The sequence below is a fragment of the Symphodus melops genome, assembly GCF_947650265.1.
Source record: "Symphodus melops genome assembly, chromosome: 16".
NCBI classification, from domain to species: domain Eukaryota; kingdom Metazoa; phylum Chordata; class Actinopteri; order Labriformes; family Labridae; genus Symphodus; species Symphodus melops.
The window spans coordinates 13,458,122-13,480,452 of record NC_136706.1 but is presented as its reverse complement, the minus strand read 5'-3'; the positions used below and the strand labels follow the sequence as shown (position 1 = coordinate 13,480,452).

General features: G+C 39.5%; 1 protein-coding gene across 8 annotated transcripts in view; it reads right to left on the bottom strand.

The window, feature by feature from the left end:
* The window catches only part of ank1b (ankyrin 1, erythrocytic b), a 74,476-nt gene extending 53,538 nt beyond the window's left edge, over positions 1-20,938 (bottom strand). For 7 of the 8 annotated variants that reach the window (XM_079364178.1, XM_079364179.1, XM_079364183.1 and 4 more), the window contains exon 1: positions 20,215-20,937. In XM_079364178.1, coding sequence (XP_079220304.1) covers positions 20,215-20,340 — 126 coding nt within the window. In that variant the 5' untranslated portion in view covers positions 20,341-20,937. Of the gene's footprint in view, positions 1-20,214 lie in introns of all 8 variants that reach the window. The other variant, XM_079364177.1, reaches the window with a different exon arrangement.
* Positions 20,939-22,331: the final 1,393 nt, after the last annotated feature.

The following is a 22,331-nucleotide window of genomic DNA, read 5'->3' as shown; positions in this document are numbered from 1 at the left end:
TTGTCGTGGAAGGCATTGTCGTTGTAGAACAGTGCTGTTCAATGATACTCTACTGTGTCTATAACTTTAAACTTCTCATTTAAAAGGATCTACACCTTTCTGAGCCTTACTGATTCATAAGTATATGGATACATGTAGGACTATGTAATGTGTGTACAAATATTCATGGTCATGTATTCTTATTTCTGTAATAGCAAGACCCATACTTAAGCCAACCCCTCTTTTCTCAATGTGCTGAAAGACGTGTGTGCTCTCTACTATTATTAAATGATATGTAGCAAATAAATAAACTATTAACTATTTACTTCATGCTTACAATTAAAAGAGACCAACAAGAGCTGAAACAATAAACTTATTCAACTTATGTTTATTGTTTCAAGAGCAAAACTTGATTATTTAAGTAATGATGGAACATTTTAAACTGTTTAGTTTTATGATGGTAAAAAAAAAAGCAAGAACCTACTCAGTTCCATGAGTCAGGTTTTTGATATGGAGGCTGTAATCTGAGTAGGATTTTGGAGATATGTGACGTTTACTCGACTTGAAGTGCAACGCTATTCACAACATGATTTGTCATAGACAAATTCTAAAATAGGTTATTTGATATAATATTCCAATTAAGTTGAATGGAACGTTGACATACTACTTGCTTTCATTTAAATCCCTAATGTCAAGGTGGAATCATGGTACTGCTGAACGCACAAAGAAAAAGGGAAAAACCCAGCATACAAACAATTCAGTAGTCAGTATGAGGTAGAATACATTTCATGTTCATTTTGCATGTTCAACAGTTTCTAGGCTTTTCAGTAGCAATGAGTTAGGCAACAAATAGCCAAAAGAAAATACATCTCTTTTGTTTCGGGACTTCAATTAAATCCATTTATACATACTGAGCATCAATATGACAAACAGAACCTTTCCCAGTCTGGCAAGTAAGTTCAGTGCAAACTCCACAGTGAAGTCACTGTGAGGTCACTGCAGTGTGTCTCAGTAGTTGAAGGCAGAGTTGGATGTTATTTGTCAGAGTATCTGCAATCCTGGCCTGGGAGGCAGGCAGGCATAGGGGACTCAGTGGTGGGGGGCAGCAGCGACTGCCCTATCGTGACATTGACTGACTGACTACCAAATCTGCCGTGTCATGAATCAGGACTATAGAGGGCTCTGGAGCTGACATGTACTAACTCACACAAGCGCGCTGACAGGCACAAGGCAACTACGCACAAATACAAAGGGAGTCTTTACCTGTGGGTGAACACACATGCACCAAAATAATCCATGTGAATAGATTGACACAAATGAACAAATGTGTAATAGACATGAGCAGACATTAAAACATACACACTGTTACATGCTACATCTTCTTTAGCCCTGCTGCTCACAGGCAGTCACAGAAGGTGACATATGCTCCTCTCTGCAGGACAAAAACTCCATCACCCATAAGAATGTACATATGAGCTCATGGCTTGTAGTGAGCAGTAAAAATCCAGTTGCTTTGCCTCAAGAACGACAACAAAAAACAATTAAAAGGAAAAAAAAACTGAGAAAACCCTGAACCCAAATGTCTGTTAAATCTTTTGATTTCCATTGTGGCTTGACTGGGTAACATACAGTATAATGCAAGAACTGAGAGAGAAAGAGGCTAGTGTAAGTAGTACACTGGGTATGAATCATTTATGCATTGTCACTATAATAACGCAAAATCTCCATAATTTGCTCTCTTCATCTGTCTCAAGGTCAAATTCAAAAAGCATATTTTTCTAGTGATAATCACTGACAGGCATGACGAGCACACCCAAGCTGATCCCAAAGGTGTTCACTGGGGTTGAGGTCAGGAATGCAGGCTGGTCCATTTCATCCTCTCCACTCCCAAATTGTGGATAGTCACAGATAAAACCTGCTCTGTGGGGGTGAACGTCATCTTAGAGGATAGAGTTTGGTCCAAGACCTTGGAGATACAGTATGGGATTGCCACTGCTTGCAAAATCTCATCTCGATATCTGTCTGCATTGAGATTGCCTCCAATGATGACAAGCTTAATTTTTCCAGTGAGGGAGATGCCGCCCCACACCATCACACTGCCTCCACCAAAAGCTGGACCTTATCATTGCAGCAATCACAGCGTTTGCCGCGTCTTCTCCACACTTCGACCCTATGAGCCAACTGCCAAAGGCAGAAACTGGAATTATGGCTGAACATAACGTTCCACCACATATTCAGATTCCAGTGCACCTATTGCTGACACCAGTGCCTGGGTATCAGAAGCTCAAAACTCAATAACAACAGCAGAATTACCTGTTCTGCATTGGCAGAGAAGATTTGGCAGGTTCTTCATGGGCGGAACCCCCATACTCAGCTCTGCTGCTTATCAAATGTATATTCCTCACAAATGTGGCACCATTACAAAGGGAAATAAACATGCTTTCCAACAGTATTTCCAACATCTATTTTAATGAAGTAACTTATTTTTCAGTCATACAGAGGCTTAGCTGTGTAGCATCAGAAAGTTTGTGCTTCACATCTCCTGAGAAATGCTGTGGTAGTTACCACCGAGTGTCAACAGACTGTTAATTATTACTTTAACTCTACATTGCTATTAGTGCCAGTGATGGTGAATTAGGTCATTATTATTTTATAAATGAATGCATGTTAGTTTTATACATTACATTTTAATGCAAACACACAGAAAGACACTGTTTGCTCCTCAGCACATTTTTGGATTATTTTACCTTCTGCATGTCTTTTTTTTTTTCTCTCTCTCTCTGACTTGGGCAGGTTTCATCTGTCCAAAAGCAGGACAATCCCCAAGCCCTCCATATTGTTCTTTACTCATTACAATGATGCATACGTTTGATTACTGATAATGACCATAACATATATGTTCGTGTTTTCATATCTGCATGTGTCTGTGCTTATGGAAGCTGTATGTTCACTCATGTTGCGCCCAACTGTGAATGTCGCTGCATGAGACTGCGGGTTATCACTAATCACCCAGTTGGAGCAGAGTAATACCAGTGGGGGAACCGCTGAGAGAGGGATGAGGGCAACAGAGGTGCTGATCAAGGATGAGGGAGGAGAAATCATAGAGGATGAAAGTATGATAAACATGAAGATAAGCTCTCAGGGGGGAGTGGGTACTTACTGCCATTATTGTGAGCAAACAACTACCACTACAACTGGTTCTAAAAATACACCAATAGCATTAAGAATAGCAGTGTCAGCTCTGCCTTGCTATTCTTATTGCATCTAAAACAAGCTTTAATTAAGTAAAATAACTTTTCCGGGTTATTGTAATCTGGTATTTCATTTAACTCCGTTTTAGAATGTAACACTGTACAGAGACATTGTATTTCATAAATATAACATGATGGAAAATATCCACAATTAATAAAACTATAACCACAAAAATAGCAAATAATAGAAAATCTGCCTCACATACCACACTGAGAGAAAAATGGTGTTATCCCCAGCCACAAATTACTGGTCTGATAGATTTCACGGGTTGGTGACCACTCCCTGAGGCCAGTCAATAGAGCCAACTCCTTATGATTCAGCATTCTGTGCAGGTTCACAAGGGGCGTTTTAGCCCACGAGAAGCCATCCATCAGTTGGACAAACCCCTAGCTGATACCTGGGTCAGGCCTGAAGTGAGGAGTATAGTAGTGGTGACACATAGCCTGACAATTTAAAGCGAGAGCACTTGGCATGTCCCCAAAGGCCAACAAATTTTCCATAAAGTCTAGATGAGAGAAGTGAGTCACAGAGAAAGAGAAAAAATGAGAAACTGCAATACTTAGTGAATCGGGATCTGAACTCTTTAGCATCCCGATAAAAATAGGCCCTGAGCCAGAGCAGACACTAAGAAGATCAGTGACATAAATGCAGACCCACAAAAAAATGCAGAACATTTCTGAAATAATCCTTCCTTCAAGATTTTCTCCAGACAGTAAAATAGTAGAAATATTCCCAACATAGCTGTTTGTGTTAAACATCAGCTTTTCAGTTTAGCTAATGCAAACTTTTATTTACCTGAATGATGATGACGCTTTATCAAGAAGAAGAGCTGATGAACAAAGATGTTGAGAAGGCAGCAGGGTGACTATATGACACATTATATGATGTCACAATGAGAAGTCATTCAGCTCTTTCTAGAGCTCATGCTATAATAAACCTTGTGCACCAGGGAGAGCTAAAAATATAGGCTAGACAAGCTGACACACTGCATTTGTAGAAAGCTGTGCATCGTTTGGAGCGCCATCAGTCATCCGAATCATTCACCAGTTGCTGATGCTCGTCTGTCTGTGTTGTGTATCAAACGTGATACTCGTACTGTACACCACTGAATCCAGGCATGTCTACACAACAACGACAAATGACAGGCTTTACAGGCGGGAAAAAGGAGTATTAAAATGGTGATTCCATTTTGGGATCAAATGCCTGTATGTTAAGAAATGTGTCTATTGTTTGTGAGAACAATTCAAAATTGTGTTAATCTTTTACATGCTGCTTGTACAACACGTTCAAAAGACAGAAATTCATGTTATGACAAACAAGGACCTGGAATTGAGGACAATCTCTATGTGAAGCATTATCTCTCTAATTAATATTTCATGTCACACAGAAAGGCCCCTAAACCATGTTCTATGAGATAGAGGAGTCATGGGAACTTATAGCTGTGGTGAAATATATCTGGTACGTCCAACATTTCTTGAAATATGGAAAGTGGCTTTGAAACAGAAATACAATAAACATATGACATACAATTTAACAATCTACTTTACTAGAATTCAAAGCTGTGTACAGTAGCTCATGAGAAGATGAGCTAGCTTGAGCAAACCTTTATGACTATGTCATTCTGATGCCTGTTCTTGACCTATTTGAGACAGTCTAGTATTTCTTTGATGGAAGCTTTGTTTATTTAGAGTTCAAACTTGATCTAAAGGTTACTGGACTTGCTTGAAGATCTTGAGGTCCAATTGCCTTTAGATGCAGCTTTAAATTTACCATGATGACTGAGAACCTGCGCAGCCATTGTATTTAGAGGCACATTCAAATGACACAGATTGGTATGTGGGATATGCATGCTGCATGCACAACAGCAAGGGTTGTTTGTTTCCTATTTATTCCCTTGAGGAAAAGCAAATTATAGTGTAATCAATCACTGACTTCTTTCTGCAAGGTTCAGTAAGCCTGATGTCTTGAATTCTGATGAAAGAGAAGTCTCAGCTTGAGCTAGGATGAGAGGGATATTTTAATATGTATGCCAGTATGTATGTCCTCTCACCTTGTCCTGCCTCATGGGATCACTGGTGCAAAGACATCAGCACAAAGCTTGTGACCCTGTAAGCCACTCATTCCATCCCAAAACTGCTGAGTCATACCTTTAATTAATTACAAAGAGGCCATGATCAACACATCTTGTGTGTTTGAGTCACAGACGTGTGTTAGAGATGTTTCTGTATTTTGTAAGAATTCAATACATGTAGATATGCAATCAAGCAATTGAGTCAGGTGTTGCAGAACTTTGCAATGTTTTTATACTTAAGTAGATCATCTGTGAAATCAGGCTGATCAAAAGACATGATGTTTGAGTGAATTGTTTGTTCAAATACTTTTACCCAGGACACTTCTTACATTGCATGTCTATTCTCCCATTCACACCATATTAACACAAATACAGCAAAAGCTCCTATGGAAAGTGTCCTTTAGCACTTAAAACAAAACCAACCATACACATTCATACAGCACTTACTTTGCAGCTCGAGCAATTTGGAATTCAATGTCTTTCCCAATAACTTTTTGACATTCAACATATTACAGGAGCTGGGGATTGAACTCCCAACCACCCCTAAGAGTCAACCAACTCTAGCACTGAGCCACAGGTGCATATCGTCTGATAGCTGTTTTGAATTTGTTGTTTTAATTACAAGGGGTTTTTTTTGTATCCTGCTGCCAATGAATTTATAGGATGGAACATACAGTGGCAGCTACCAATATGTGTGGGATTTTTTTCTCTGTTCGTATTTTAATCTCTAGCCCTGGTTTGTGCTCTTGTGACTTAGCAACGTGCCAACAGGAAGTTAACAAAACAGATTACAAGGAGCAAAATGAAGTGATTATTAGGCAGGAAATACACATGAATCTGTAGTATTCCCTTTTCCTGTGTTGTCATTAAGCCCTGCTATGTCTGAACAATTATTTTGACAAAAATTCAAGTTGCCTGCTGTGTTGAAATCATGATACCGTTCCACACTCCGTGCCTCCAGAGCAGTATCACATTTCCATCTGTTCCATTTTTTTCCTGTTATTTCAAAAACATCTAAATGCCAGAAAATCATCATTTATGACTCATAAGCTGTTTTGGCAGACTACAGTGTTAACATTTATTTGTTGTCCTTAGCCTCTAACTCTGTTTAGACAGCTACTGGATGCCTTATCGACGAGTCCTACCTGATTGTTTGCTGGAGTTGTCAATAAACAATATACAGAGGAAAAATTGCGCTTGCTGATAGGTTAGTTACGAACAATCAGGAGGCAAGAGATATCTGGCAAGAATGAAATGAAGATACTGTGATCTATTTTCCAGTGTTGTGGAAAGTTTGAACGTGTTACGCTACTTGTTACTCACATAAGGGTTGACATTGGATCAATATCATTCTGGCATTAGGAAAGCGCTTCAGGGAAAGATAGAGCAAGAGATAGAGACATTCAGATAAAAGGACAGAGAGAAGGAAAAGAGCAAACAGTGTGCACGGGCTAACAGACAAGAAAAATCGCCGCAAGTTAAGAAAACTGTAAATGAACACTAAGCAGTAAATTAACACCTGAGTTGACAAACCAATTAAAAAAAAAAAAAAAAACAAGACAATGCTGTATATTCTATCAATGCGAAGTCAAAATCTGTCATGATTTAAGAAGAAACATTAAGGTAGTATTATATTTAGATTTATTTCTTAGACTGAGATTTTACAGATATCAATACTCTGGGTAATAAGCCGGGCTGGCAAATTAGTAAAGAACTGACCATGGAATGATTATGCAGTGGCAATGACATACTAAATAAGTCAGCTCTGCTGAAAGCAGCATGTCGGGGATCCTGGAGAAAAAGCCTTTTAATCGTTTTGATTCCTGGGTATTCCAGAAACTTGGCAGGCTTTTGGGAAAAGGAAGCAAAATGTGTATGAGCTAGCTTACACAGGTTGGTTTTCAGTTTCAGTACTCTGCTGTAACTGCTAAACTACAGCGCGTGTACAAAATAATTTATGAATGACCTTTACTGGAATTTGTTTTTAATGTTTTGATTTGTTTTACCTAAATATGCTTTTATTGGATATGTATTTACTGTAAACAGTATGTATGTCTGGCATGCTTGGATTAGGTCAACAAGCTAAAGTATGGTGATATTTGTTTTCTCAGTAGTTCATGCTACTTGAACTAATACAGCTCTCCACAAATGTGTTAGAAGGAACATCTTATTCATCTGCTACCCATCGTCATGCTGTGTCTCTGTGTGATCATCAGACCCTAACTACACAGTCACAACACTGACAGAAAGCTCAAATTGACAGGTTGTCAGACCAACATGTTTAGAGGTAACTTTCTTCGAAAAAGAACAGAATATAGACTGATAGATTTGTCATGCAGCTCAATCATCATTTATGGGCTTCACACCTGTCCTTTGCCTGGATTGTGATGATTTGTTTTGGTTGACACTGGTTGCTTCTGAGCAGGGAGCTAATGTGTTACAATTCAACCAGGCGAATCTGACGGGCGTGGACGTCGTGGCAAAGAAGAGAAAATATGGAAAGGAGAGTTTCCAGTTTGGAGGCCTCAAAATCTCAACTCTGCAGTTTGCAGAGGATTTAGTTTTGTTGGTTTGCTCATAGTGGGACCTCCAGCAGGAAAATGGGAGGTTTACAGCAGAGCGGAAAGCGGCTGCATGGGATAATGGTCAGCACTTACAGCACATAGTTACCGAAAGTATAAGATTGCAGGTGAAAGCAGCTAAAATGATTTTCTTTTAGAGGGAGACCGGGTTCACCCTTAGAGATGGGGAGAGGAGCTCAGAAAGCTCGGAATGCAGCAGCCACTCCTTTACATTAAAAAAATAAAGCAAGTTGAGTCGGTCAGTTGATGCCTCCTGGACAACATCCCTTCCCTTAAGCGAGCATCCCAAGACGCGTTTAAGGGATTATATATCCAATCTGGTCGAGGAACACCTCGGAATCCCCGAGGAAGAGGTGGAAAATGTTTCTTGTCCACCATGACTACTTGGATAAGGGATAGATAATTGATCGAAGGAAGGTTCAGAGAATTAAACTTTCGTTTTCAAAATTTTCATATACTGGTGCTGGATTTAAGACTAGAGATAAGATGAATTATAAACACATTAACATTTACTCATCATTAATTACATCAGAAGAAGAAGTAGTGGGGTGAAAACAGAAGGAAAAGAGACAAAAACAGCTAATGAGGCAGCATAGAAGAGAAGACAAATTCATAGAGAAAAATGAGGTGGGAGAAGGCAAAATAGATGATGTGCGATTGGGGGATGCAGGGAGATAGTCGCTGCAAAGAGCAGGGAGAAGCAAAGAGAAAAGAGCCGAGGGCAGGGTGAAATAACAAACAGAAAGCTTTACTTTCACTACTTCCATCTAGAGTTGAAAATTGAATTATGAAGTATTCATACAAGTTCAGTGTGGATTTTCCATCCCAATGCCTTCATACAGCAAACAAAGGACAGCACTGGGAAATTTGACATTCCTGCTGATTGGTTTCTTTTCTGTTTTCACATTCATACCATTGACATGATGACAAATTCCTAATATCATACCCACGAGGGAAAGAAACAGAGGGTTTTGCTGTAAGGGGAATATATAGCAGAAAGCACTGAGAAGAAAAACATCAGTTTACGTTTGCTTCTGACTGTCTACCCTTGCCATTGTGTTCTCACCCTAACTTCCATCAATGGGTGCTGATACAAGTTCTCTGTTTTGGAGCAGGGGGTGCAAAGAGATAGCAGTGAATGAATGGCAGCTGGTCTTTGCAGTGATGTTTCAAAACTGCTGATGTAATATAGTGTCCCTTTCAGGAGTTTCCAACCATGTTAACCAATATGCAGTACACACACTGCTTTAAACCCATCATTTCGATTTTTTTTTTATAGTCAGTGTGTGTATGTTTGTGTGTGTTTGTGTGTGTGTGTGTGTGTGTGTGGGGGGGGGGGGGGGGGGGGGGGTTATGTCCAACAGCATAGATTGCTTACTGAGTGATGAGACTAAAGAGAGGGGGGCCATTCCATCTGCCATCAGGCAGCAATCCCAGAGACACATGACAGCCTTTTTCAGGATGATCACGCTTGAAGGTTCACAGATACACAATTAAACCATAAAACACGAGCATGCCTTAATGTGTACCTCTTTAAGTACACTGCTACAATGTGACATCACAAATCAGTGAATTAAAAAAAATCTGAACAAACTAAAAAAACCTAATATTTATATACATGTAGGTACACCCCGGCAATACCATCAAACTGCATTAAATTGCATCCTTATGTCCTTTTTCTATTGGGTTAAATCTTAAAATTAAATCAAGCTTCTTTCAATGTCTAAGATGGGGCACAAGTGCTATCTTTTCAAGCCCTTTAATGTAACAAAGATAGCTATACAACAGCACTATAATGTCGTGTAATCATTAAAGCATCTCACTGCTTCAGATCTATATGAAATTTTCGGGTTTTGATCATACTTTGTATCCAGTAGTCACAAAAAGTGAAGTGAAGGAGGGGATAAACCATGCAGAGGATGAGAGAGAAGGGTGTGCCTGAGAGCGGCTGCTTCAGTGCATTAGTGGACTCCTGTAGGCCACATGATCCATGTAGACCTTGAGGAGCACTAATTCCATTACATAATGCCAATCTCCAGCTCTAAGTGTATGTGTGTGCTTTTTGTGGGTATCAGTGTGTGTGGCATTGTGCCAGTCAGTTTTACTTTAGGTCTTTCTCTAATGATTTTTAGGCCTACCGGCCCTCAACGACTGATGTTGCTAATGATCTGTAATAAAAATGCTTCATTATTAGAATTAAGTAAACACTTAACACATGTATAGGTCCATTATGCAAATTATATAGTTTAAATTTCCCTCCTGATATAACAGTCTGAGCTGCTTGGGATGTAAAATAAATCTCAGTCAAATCTGGAACACAATTGCTATGTGACTCATGTTTTCTTATTGATGTAGTCTCATCTGAAGCACTGTGGGATCTGAAACCAAACTCAGCATCCACATAAATCTAGGACTCTGAAGAGGAGTTCGACAGTATAGCTCAAGAATAAAGCTTTTTTTTTTTCACTTTCATGTCTAGCTGGCAATCAGTGCATGCAGTATGACATCTCATCATAAACAACCAAGGTATGACTTCGTCCATCCCTTCATCTTCCCACCGTGTCACAGAGTAATCACCATGGTAACATTAGTCACTTCACACTGCCTGCAGACTGATCCCAGGGTCACAATAAACTTTTCCAATAGATTTACAGCCGTCTCCCCTCCCTCTGCATACTCGCATTGGTTGACCTTGCTAACAATGATGATGGATGGTGTAAATTACAGGAGCAAGTTGGCAGATGAGCTGTGACTTTTAAGGAACTCAGCAACTGCACTGATCTAATGGTACCATCCATATTGGCCATCACTCACCAGCTGATGTCATGTCCAACAAACATACCCCACGGGAATACGTAAAGTAAGTAAAAGACAGTGTATGACAGGGCTACACTATCTTCGAGCACAATTCATCTTAACTCTTAACTTCTCTTTACTCCAAATGCAACAACAAACGTGTGCGTTCATGCTTTGCACTGAGCAAAATGACTTTGCAGATAGTTAGCAAAGGTGTCTGGCAAAGGTAAGATTATGTAAAATCACAATGATCTCTGCATCAAAGCATAAGCCCTCCGAGAAGACTGATAAATATCAGCCGTCATGCCTCTCATCTGATGTCTTCTTGTGTTGTTTGAGTCGGTACAGATACAGAGAATAATCAGATACAGTATCCAAGCAGGTTGCCTGACAAGCACATAGTATAGTGGTGTGTGGATAGAAGGCTGGCTCTGGTCTCAGATGCACTGTAATCCTAGGCTGGCAGGTAAATATAGCCTGTGGCTGCTTTGGGCCAAGCTGAGTGCTGCTTTGCTCTGCTTGACCTTGGCTCATCCTTCCCTCTCCTTCCACAAAGAGGCACCAGCCCACATTATCATGTGACAGATTACTGTTGCATTATACAAAAACATGCTTAGCCTGTAACATTGAACAACTGGTTAAAGCTTTAGTTACATCCCAGACAACCTGAATCTTTTTTTCAATAAAAACCATCAAGAAGCAGTTGATACAGTATTGCTTATGTATTATGTATGTTATTTGTATTATTCAAACAGTAAACCTTAACTGTGTGTACTGTAACAAGGAAAACTCTAAACATGTGATTGAGCTCTACATATAAAACTAAGCTTAAAACTTTGGCATATTTCTAAGATTTTGCTGATGAACAAAAGTAGGGAGTATGGATTATGAAGGCAATATATAGCAAACAAACAACAACTCACAAATAAGGACACACCGTATTAAATAGTTCCTTCGATCACATGAGATGTCCTTAGAAACCCAACGCTCAAAGCACCCGCCCTCACCTCCCAAATACACGACAACTAAGTTTCTGTTTTGCACACCACTTAGAGTACCACTGCTTCTAAGCGCTAAAATGACATCGCTGTGAGCAAAGTTTTTGCATTGTTTGATACCTGAAAAAAGGAAATGAGCCAGTCAATGACAGCTGCTGAGTAGAAAAGCTATCACACAGGACATGTCTGAAGATACATCATGTGACAAAGGAGCAAAATACTTTACTGTCATGCACTATGTGTATTGGGCTTCTTGTGCCATTAAACTGTCTGACCTGTAGTAAATCAAATGCCCATGCACTTTACCGTGGTGTGTGATGGAGTGTATGCTTACACGATGGGATGGAACTATTCTTGTGGTGCATTGTAATGACGTGAAAAACCTTAAAAATCTATACATTTGCAGCCAAAGCCCAACAACATGACCATAGCCAAACATGGATTTATTTTTCCCTTGTCCAAAGAATATTGGGAATTAATTTCAGTGTGCAGATGATGCAACTTTTAATTAACAACCTCTGGCATACTGTGATTGCTCTGTTTGTTATTTTGTGTGAGGATGAACAGAAAGAGGCAGATAAGCTGAATTATGTTTTGGCTAATTAGGGATGGGTATCCATAAGGTTATATAAAAGCTAAATGAGATGCCCCGCAGCCCTGCTATTTCACACACAAACCATAAGTGCTTGCATGCACACTGACCTCTCTGTCGAAAAACATGGGTAAGCCTTGCACACACACACACACACACACACACACACACAGACACACACACACACACACACACACACACACACACCTACACACACACACACACACACACACACACACACACACACACACACACACACACACACACACACACACGTAGTAAGTACAGGTAACTCAACAGGTTACCTGAGGCCTGAGAAGACTCATGCTCACTTAGTACAATAAAAGGATTTATGTTCCAGATTAATCCATTAGTTATAGAGAACTGGGAATGAAACCAAAAAATCAGCAGTGAATTTCAAAGATGACCAAGCATTTTTATATACTTTATTATTCACATTATTTTATTATTAGTAATTGTTAGTTGTATTTTATCATAGCCATATACTAATGAACCCTTTATTAAGATTGAGAATTGAAGACTGACCATTTTTATTAAAATGTGTTAAAGTGAGTGGTTTGCCACACTGGAATTTAAATCTTGATTTGTTAAACGATTCAGAAGTCCAAATCAGAACTGCTAGTTGTTTGGAAATCATTAAGCATTGATGTTGTATTATAGTGGAGCAATCCCAAGCTGATCGCAGGGATAGTCTTTTTGAGGAAAGAGGCACAAATGGGCATGGATTTAGTATTCTTTCAGTCCAAAAAAATTCACATATCTCCTCTTTACCCATTACATTACTCTCAAGGCCTGATTTACAAACAGCCCCCCTTAAGGAGTACTTAATTGGCTTTTCATTTTTTACATGATTGCAAAAAATAAAGCGCAAAGATTGTGGAGGCGGGAGTATTTTTAATTAGTCTTTTGCATGTTTTAGTAGTTTACTTCATGAAGAGTTTGGACGGAGAGCAGAAGTGCAACATGAAATTTAGTCCCATGGCATAACAAGTATTATTAGAGACACAAATAAAGACATTCTCAATCTATAGCAAGACAATTGAAATGTACAGAAAACGTGAGAGTATAAGTGAGAACGTCAAAGCTATTGGTGAAACAAGAAGAACAAGAGATGAAATGTGTCCTCGAGCACGGGCGTTCAGGTGTGACACTCGGGCCATCGTTGCGCACAATAGCCAGCTGGTTAGCACTGTGTCTGTTCATAAATGCCCTGTAAGAGGGCTTGAAGATTGAGAACAAGCAGTGCTGACGTCTCCCAATCAGAGTGCTCCTACAGCAGAGCAGCCAGGGATTGTTGCTAAGTTGACAAGAAGAGCACAATGGAGGAGGGGAGCAAACTGTAGCATACTAGCTCACTGGGGTAGAGACGCAAATGTAAAGTTGGCCAAAAGAGGGAAATACGAGGACAGAAACGTAAATATTAATTTTCTTGAGGCTACAGTGGTGGGGAATGTCAGTTTTATTTGAAAATACATTTCAGTTTAAACATCCTAAAGACTATTGAATGGGAATACAAATGAATGCATGTAATTTATTTTTGTTTTCTAATCCCAACCATGTTAACACCAGTGAAAAAAGCACTTCTTTACGCCTTCATTAATTGTGTCTATGTCTCCTCCTCACTACAATAACTGTAGCCATCTGTGTGTAACAGTGGACACCTGCATTAACACCTTCTTTTCAAAAGTGTTAAATTCAAACACCGTACAATCACTGCAATTGTTTTTAGGCCTGGTCAATTGCACTGTGTATATTACTACATTAACTTTATTGCAATTTGTACTTCAAGTTTTTTTAAACACAATGGTAGAAATGCCTAATATTGCGTATATATTGAGGCAAATAATGGACCATGTGTGTTGGTTCACATTTGAAAGAGGCAATCCTCCAAAAGTTATACATGTTTATTTACACATGCAGTGTGTTAGTAAGTATTGCAGTGACTTCCAAGTCAAACGCAAAGAAACCTTTACTTGAGTATGAGCATGTATCAAGTCATGTCTGCAGATAACAATGTTAAAATGTTAAAGGACTTGGACAGGATCAAAGTAGAAAAAAACTACTTGATTTGGACAACCCTAATTCATTGAAGCATAAATCAATAGAAATCAATCATCCATCATCGGTCTGTTGTGACCGGTGACGAGTAAACATACAGCTGTGATCAATGATGCTGGACAGAAAGACCACAACATGTGAAGATTGTAATTCATAGTGGCAGTACTGCAGCCAGTGAGGAAAGAATAAATTCTGTCACCACGGCCATGAATTCACCCCCATAATTTATTCTTCATTTTACACAATGCATTACTTTCAGTTGGGTTTCACACCCCTGATGCCATTACTCTACCATGAGCAACCATCATTTTTTTTCTTTTTAAATCATAACACAGCCCCCCCCCCTCAAAAAACATATTCAACCAGTATGATCAGATATGGTGTTGAAAAGCTAAGTTACGTTGGTGACTCCTACATGCCATACCTACCTATGTGAAAATCATTGCTTTAATGATGTTGTGCATGTAAGTTTTTTTTAAATAAAGATCACTGGACTTTTGTTCTCACATAGGTTTACTGCCTTGCTCTCCTGGGTAAACTCTTACGTTTGTCTCAAGCAACTATCACTCAGAATATTTACCAGATACTAGAGTTTTCAGCCTAAACTTTAAATATTGGTCACAATCATTGAGTGGATGCAAGAAAAATGCTGCTTGTATGTAAACAACATATTTGCACACAGAGTTAATTTGCACACATATTTGCACGTTGTTATAACTTGTCAATTTGTAAATTGCCACACAACACCGATCTTGCAAAAAACCCCCCAGCTCAATAAGTATATTAGAATTTAGCTTGCCTTGTTGAAATTTCTTTCCATATACTTCAAGAAATTTGTGTTTTTTCACTTCCGTTGTTATGTGAGAAAAGCTTTTAAATATGTTCCAAGCTTCAGACAGCTATAGAAAATGCATCTAAGGTAGCACAGATGGCAGATTGACCCTGCACATTCTTTAACTGAATTACTGTCCACTCCATTCAGAGTTTTGATAGGATCTTTGTTGGCACTGTAGTGAATGACCTTTGAGCAAGGGGAGAGGTGGAGAGGAGAGATGCCACGCTGCCGAGTTTGATTTACATCGGATGCAGCTAATTAACATTGTTGGAAGATTAAGACCTGCCCATGCCTCTTCTCTCCCTCTATGTTCCTTTGAATTGCTTCCTCATTCCTTTTTGGTGCATTATAACAATTTACTGGAGCAGGTGACTTAAGTCAGATAAAGAGTGAACAGCTAGATACAGTAGCTTGGCTGATGATTGAGGTTAGATGATAGAGTGAGGGAGTAATGCCATTTAATCTTAAAGTGGACCAGAGATGTCGTGACGGAAACATGTAATGCACCTTAAGCAATGAGAATATACAGATGACAGTATAACATTGAGTCTCTATTGGTTTTATTTGCTTTAGCTAAGATAATGATTGATTAAATTGATGAGTTTTGTTGCTTTATAATTGAGAACAACATTTCCTGAAAACGATTGCAGAAAGAGTATATTTTAATAGAAGCCAGTCATTTTGGTCTTTGAAAACAGTCAAATGAATGAACGTCTTCCTAATCTACAGTGATGCCAAATTGAAGGCCTTTCAAGAGATTCCATTAGGAGACAGATTTAATAGAGTGGTTATAAATCGATGGGTCGTAATGTAATCTTAACATCTGAACAGCTTCATTGACTTACATTGAATTTGAAATTGCATTTCAATAGTTTATGAACAAATACTTGAAGTGTTTTGTCTCTATTAATACCCTGTTTTACAATCCATTTGACCTGTATTTCAGTAGTGATTGATTGTGCAACACCAAAAACATAGGTAGCCAATGTGAGCGCCATAGAGATACTATGGCGGCATTTAAGGTGCAAGAAATGTGCGCACAGAATCCTTAATTTCATCAGGGAGGGTATAAGGCAGAGCTAGAAATTACAAAATAAAATTATTTATAAAATGTCACAAAATGAAGGCCTTCATAAAAGCTGACTGCATATGATTAGAGAAACAAAACAAAAAATTACAAGGCAATTTAGAAACTTTATAATCATGCTGTCAAAGGATTACTTTTATTTTGAAAAACATTATTTTATGTTAATCATGTTAGGATTAGGTATCAATGGATATTTGCAGGCTTCAATAAATTGATATTTGTTTGGTAACTCAGTTACGTTTTGTCAGTATTAGCAGTAGCAGAGATATGTCTACATCTTACATTACTGCTCAATTCCAACAGATGCGTGTTCGGCCCGTCTCCGCTCCGTTCCAACAGCGGAGCTGATACGTTTCCCTTTATTCAATGTGTGCGCTTCCACTGAGTCCTCCGTGCTGTGTCTCAGCTCTGGCAGTCCGGAGACCTCCAAAGCAGATACGCAAGGCTTCTATTTTTGCCGGAGTACGACGCATCAATTTCGCAAAAAACAAGTGGGACGGGAAGTCAGACACTGATGCAACAATCCAGTTTATTTTCAGAACAAAACACACCATTTGGAGGCTTAAGAAAAATAACCGTATATGTTTGTTATGTGTTGATTCGGATTACATAGAGTTATATCACATACAACGTATTAGCTGTTGCGAGTGATTCTGTTTAATTAATGCAGGAAATGCTTTCACTCTGCACTCCAGCTGACCAACAGAGCTCTCTGTGCTGCAGACGGAGATTGCAGCTGGTAGGTGTTGACAGACAAGGGTGCACAATGCTGTCACACGCTGGAGTGGACAAACTATGCATACGAATCTGGTGGAATTGAGGGGTGAGCAACCCAAAGCCCTTCCAGAGGGGGCCGTGGTCAGACACAGCTCATTTGCATTTAAAGCTACAGACACAGAAACAGCCTGTTCAGAGCAGGGCTGAAATAGAGGGGTTTATATATGATAAAATACAGGATCAGAGTGGATTTACAACAAGAAACTTTACAGACATGTTTTGAGGAACACTGAAAATTATTTAAACATGCCAAAAAGGATGATGATATGTGAACCTTTAATGTCATTATACAATAGGAAAGAACATGACAGTCAGTTAATATTTTTGCTTTTTAATAATCTGCTTCTTGTTTTGTTCTATCAAACAAAACTGTAACAGCCAGGCCATCTGATCCTATAAAATCGCTTTCTCCGTATTTTTCCTTTGTGTCCTGGGCAACAAGTCCCGCCCTGTATTGTAATGGATTGGCTGCCTGGAGCAGTATAATCAGTACCTTACTGGACAGCACAGACTATGTTTCGGTGATAGCCCCCACAGCTGCACTATAAACACTAAAAAGACACTCTGATCGAGATACTGGGTGCAGCAGTTGCCTTATAAGTGCCCACACATGGCTGACTTCGCCCACATATGCTAACACAGACATTAGCATATGAGCTTACCGAGGCTACTCAACAAATGCCGTCAGCTCAGAAGCATTTTCATTGAAAAAAACTTAATGGAAGTTAATGTTCAGTCTTCAACTTGTGTTAACAAGGCTAGCAAATAATGTGATGTGTAACCGGCAATTGTTCCTCTCTGCTAGTTTTTCCTCCCCTAAGCACACGTGGTTAAGCTTTAGACTGTTAGTTTTATGATACACAACTGCAAGTTTAGCATCACATACTCTATATACAGTATTTTGCAATGCACGTTATCCTTGTCTTTTTTCTCTAACTACTTTGATGGGGCCCCAGGTAGCCTAGCTAGTAGGTATGTTGCATACCCAGTGTGAGACTTTAGTCTTGATCATCACATTGACCATGGGTCGGAATCAATCCTTGGCCCATTGCTGCATGCAAAATACATTTCCAATAAGGATCTGCTCAATTTACTTGAATTTGCATCTTGTTCTTTCGACAGTGTATTTATAAAAAATATTTTAAGAACAATTTTAGATATATAGAACTAAAAATAGATAATATTCCATGATAGTGGGTGTTGATTTCACAAACACTTATGATTGCATTCTACTAGACTGTTGTGGTGAAGTAATCCCCCCTGCAGTGATTCAGGGAAGTTCAATTGGGTGACTGTAGATCAGTGGTAGAGTCCGTTTAACCGAAAGGTTGGAGGTTTTTCTCCCAGCTCCTGCAGCCACGTCGATGTCTTTAGGCAAGACACTTTAAAATATTGACGGATACTTTGCCTCTGCCATCAGTGTGTGCATGTGTGAAGTACGGATGCAACAATTGTCAATAGAATGAACTGTGAGTCCAACATGTCTTCTTTTTTGCATGAAGGTTTGTGATTGTTACTGATTGTCATGGAGTTGATGTTGCAATAATAAAAAAAGTTAATAAAAGTTGCATTCAAAATAATGTTGCGATACTATTTGCTAGGTTTGACCTAAAGTGTGATGCATTTCCTGTATTCATAATGAGCTTTCAAACTAATACAATTTTGTAATTGCAATGAATCGCTCAGTTTCAATAGTTAACCGTGAATAATTGCATGTTTAAAATCCCATCATTTGGCATTTAAAAATACAAGTTGTGAGACTTTTATTTTGAACTTTTGTCTTAAGTCTGAGAGTACTTTACTTGGTGTTAAAAGACCATCCTGCTTTAATTTTGATATACAGTAAGGAACCTCCGGTAGATTGGTGTTATGGCATTAACTTTACTAAGAAAAAATGACCTTTTAATGGATCAAAAACAACATACAACAAACACCTCAAAGGAAAGGTAGATATTACCTTTGACTTGCTAACTGAGGTACTAGAAGTTATAAAAGGGAAAATTAGACATTTTGTTCTTTTCCATCACTGTGACAACAGGAAAACACCTTGAGTGGTTTATCCAAGGTGCATCGAAATGAACAAAACAGTTTGCGATGAATCACAATTACACAAAAGTAACACATTCATTTAAGACCTTAATGAATCACTATTAACAAGTTATTAGTGAAATCCCTAATTAAAACCTTTCGGAAGGAACAGAGTGCTGGACACTGAGCCTATTTTTCCCGGGCATATAGTTATCAAGTGAACAGAGGGAAAAAACTGTTTTTCATTACTCATGTCAGTGCTACAAGGCTCGAGTGCAAGGCTGCACAACCCTAATATAATCTGCACCCAAAGGCAACAGTCATAGAGGGAGAGTGCAGTAGGGAGGTGAGAGGAAGGGGTGAATGAGAGCATGTGTGCCTACAGGATGACACTCTGTAAGCCTACTTTGTGACTAAACATTGAATGTTATCAACGTCCAACACGAAGCCCTAGATTTTTCAATTCAAAAGGGCACACAGCCTTTGCACACGAACAAAGCTTGAACAGAAAGGTTAACATTAAATGTTCTGTTTGAGTCTTCCTCCATCTTCCCCCTCCATTTTACATCTCCCCCAGTGTAAAAAAACTGTAATATGGGGGAAGACACTAAATCCAACAAGGACACAGCTCTGTGTAAAAGTACAGAGCATGCAAAGTACATTAAGGGGAAGTGATTTTATGCACAAAATTTCATACAATCACGTACTGTACATGCATTTCATTGTACCTGCATTAATATGAATGAGCTGCACCCATGCACGGCTGAAACCAAGAAGAAAGAAAGAACGATCGCCTGTTATTTAACCACCAGCTTATATTGGTCACACCTCTAACGGCATACCAATGATAATAAGCCTTCTTTCCTTCCCATTTATGTCTGACCAAGGGAACACAACCTACACCAGAGCATAGTGTAGGTTGCCTGACACAAACACATGTACGCACCTGCTGAGGCCACAGGACCAACTGTGTAATTATACATGTGTAATTGCTTCCTTACTTCCTACTAATCTTGCACAATAGATGCCTGCAAAAGAGAGAGATGCTGCTAGAGGGATCGAGAAAGCGTGTCGAGAGGGAACGATGGATGTATGAAACATCGTCACCTCCCATGTTTCTCAAGATTGCCAGCCATACCTTGCGTCTGCGGTCCCTGGATCGATTCCTCCTTTTTAACTTTTCCTCCTCCTTCTCCCTTTGCTCTTGGGCGGCGGCCTCCGCAAGGTCCTTGGTCTTGCGGAGCTGCTTGGCGGCTTGCGCCATGGTGCCGCTGCTACTGCTGCCGCTGCTCCAGTCAGCGTTGCTCCAGCCCTCCTCTTGTTTGCACTGCCACCAGTCGTCCCCGTTTCTTCCTCCTGTGTCCCTCTATTCCCCGAGCCCCGTCACTTACTACCTCGTCTCTGGTGGCCACCACGACATGTGTGTGTGTAAGGCAGGCAGAAGGGACGTCTGTGTCCAGATGTCTGTGTGTGGAGGATGTTGATGCTACTGCAGCCACAAGACAGCCTCCAGCAGCCACAAAGAAAGATGCTACAGCTAGTGGTGCTGATGCTGCTGCCTGTGCCGCGGCTGCTACTCATCCAGTCAGCTTGCACTGCGCTGAATTGGCTCCCCTCCCCCCTCCTTCTTTCCTACCTTCCTCCCTTCTCTCCTCTCTCTCTCCCTCCGCTTGCACAGACCAGTCACGCAGTCCTGTGTGTTCAGCACGGTTGGGATCCTGCTGCAGAGCTCCCTTTTTATCTGTCAAATGTCCTCCGCTCCCTGCCTCTCTGTCTCTTTTTTTACACTGTTCCTCTGGGCTAAATGCTTTTCCTTCACAGATAGCTGTTGTTGCTTTGTGTAAAGTGAGGAACAAAAGAGGAGGGCGCCAAAGCTGTTAAATGCCTTCAAATGATTTTTTTTTCTTATGTCGTCCCTCTCTCTGACCACAGCAACTTCTTCCTGGAAACAGATGGAGAGAAAGAACAGTGCTGAGAGGGATAGAATCTTGTTAAAGAGAAAAACAATAACACATTTTATTTAATATGATGTATTAGCAGAGTGCTTGTTCTTATGCAGCATGATGTTTCACACAGCCTGATCCGTTTTCTTATTGACGGTTGATGTTGAGGTGGCCATACATTAACATTTACAAAAGCCCAATTCCCCCCTGTTTTAGTGTTAGAAGCAGACAGGAAGGAAAACATCAACAACATGAATACTTTATGAAAACTGCATGTCCTCTATCTTCCCTTTCATTCCACCACTGCCCCTCTCTCTTGTTACCTCAGGAGCCCATGCATGGTTGTTTGATGTTGCAATGAGAAGATGCATAAAACAGCTTTAACAAAGGTCATGTAATGATGCATGGATGATATTGGCAAAGAGCGGTTAAATGGTCAACATGTTAAGGTCCACGAGACCAATTTCTTTGAGAGCTTAATCGTGGTTCAACTTTAAGTGAGAAGTGTGCGAAGCATTTGAGTTTAAATGAACTCAATAAATGATTTTTTCATCTGTGGCTTGATTTTTTTTTTTTAATAGCGCATTACTTCAAAAGAACATTACATTTTGTCGTGTTTGCTTCAGTTTTAAATAAATCTGTAAAGTCTACTGACAAATGGATGAATGTTAAAAAACAACCTCATGTAGCTCCCATTTCTTTGTCATGTTAACAGAACTCCACCTTATTGTACAGATACTATCATTTAATGCAGATTCTCTATAGCACCTTCTTCAAAGACTGAATATGAACTGTTATTTAACTCTTTCTTTCTACTCGTTAATTGTGTTGGTGTTGCAATGTACCATGCAGCATAGCCTTCAACAAATCACCATCTGACTGGAAATACATCAATATTACATTCATAAAGGTCAAATGCCAACAGATTACCGTCACATCTATTACATTATTTCAAGCTAAAAGACATGACAATCAATACTGCGGCTTTATGCCAATATTCAAAGCTGGATATTGTATAATCAAGAATGTTTTCAAAAGACACTTTCCTTATCCATATAATCTAACCCAATCATGTTGTAGGTTGTGTAGCTTTGTGCTATTGGGTTTTGTTTATGGAATACATATTTTCCACTTCAATTGACTGACAGCTTTGTGTTTTATTGAGCCTACTGCTAATAGACCTATCAAGCTGCACATAATAAGCTAAATAATGTCAAAGCTACTGCTCTCCATGGCAGATGCCTGAGGAACAAAATAGTCTGGAGAAATAGCTGTCAATGTAGCCCATATAATTCCAACTGACCCTCAAGGC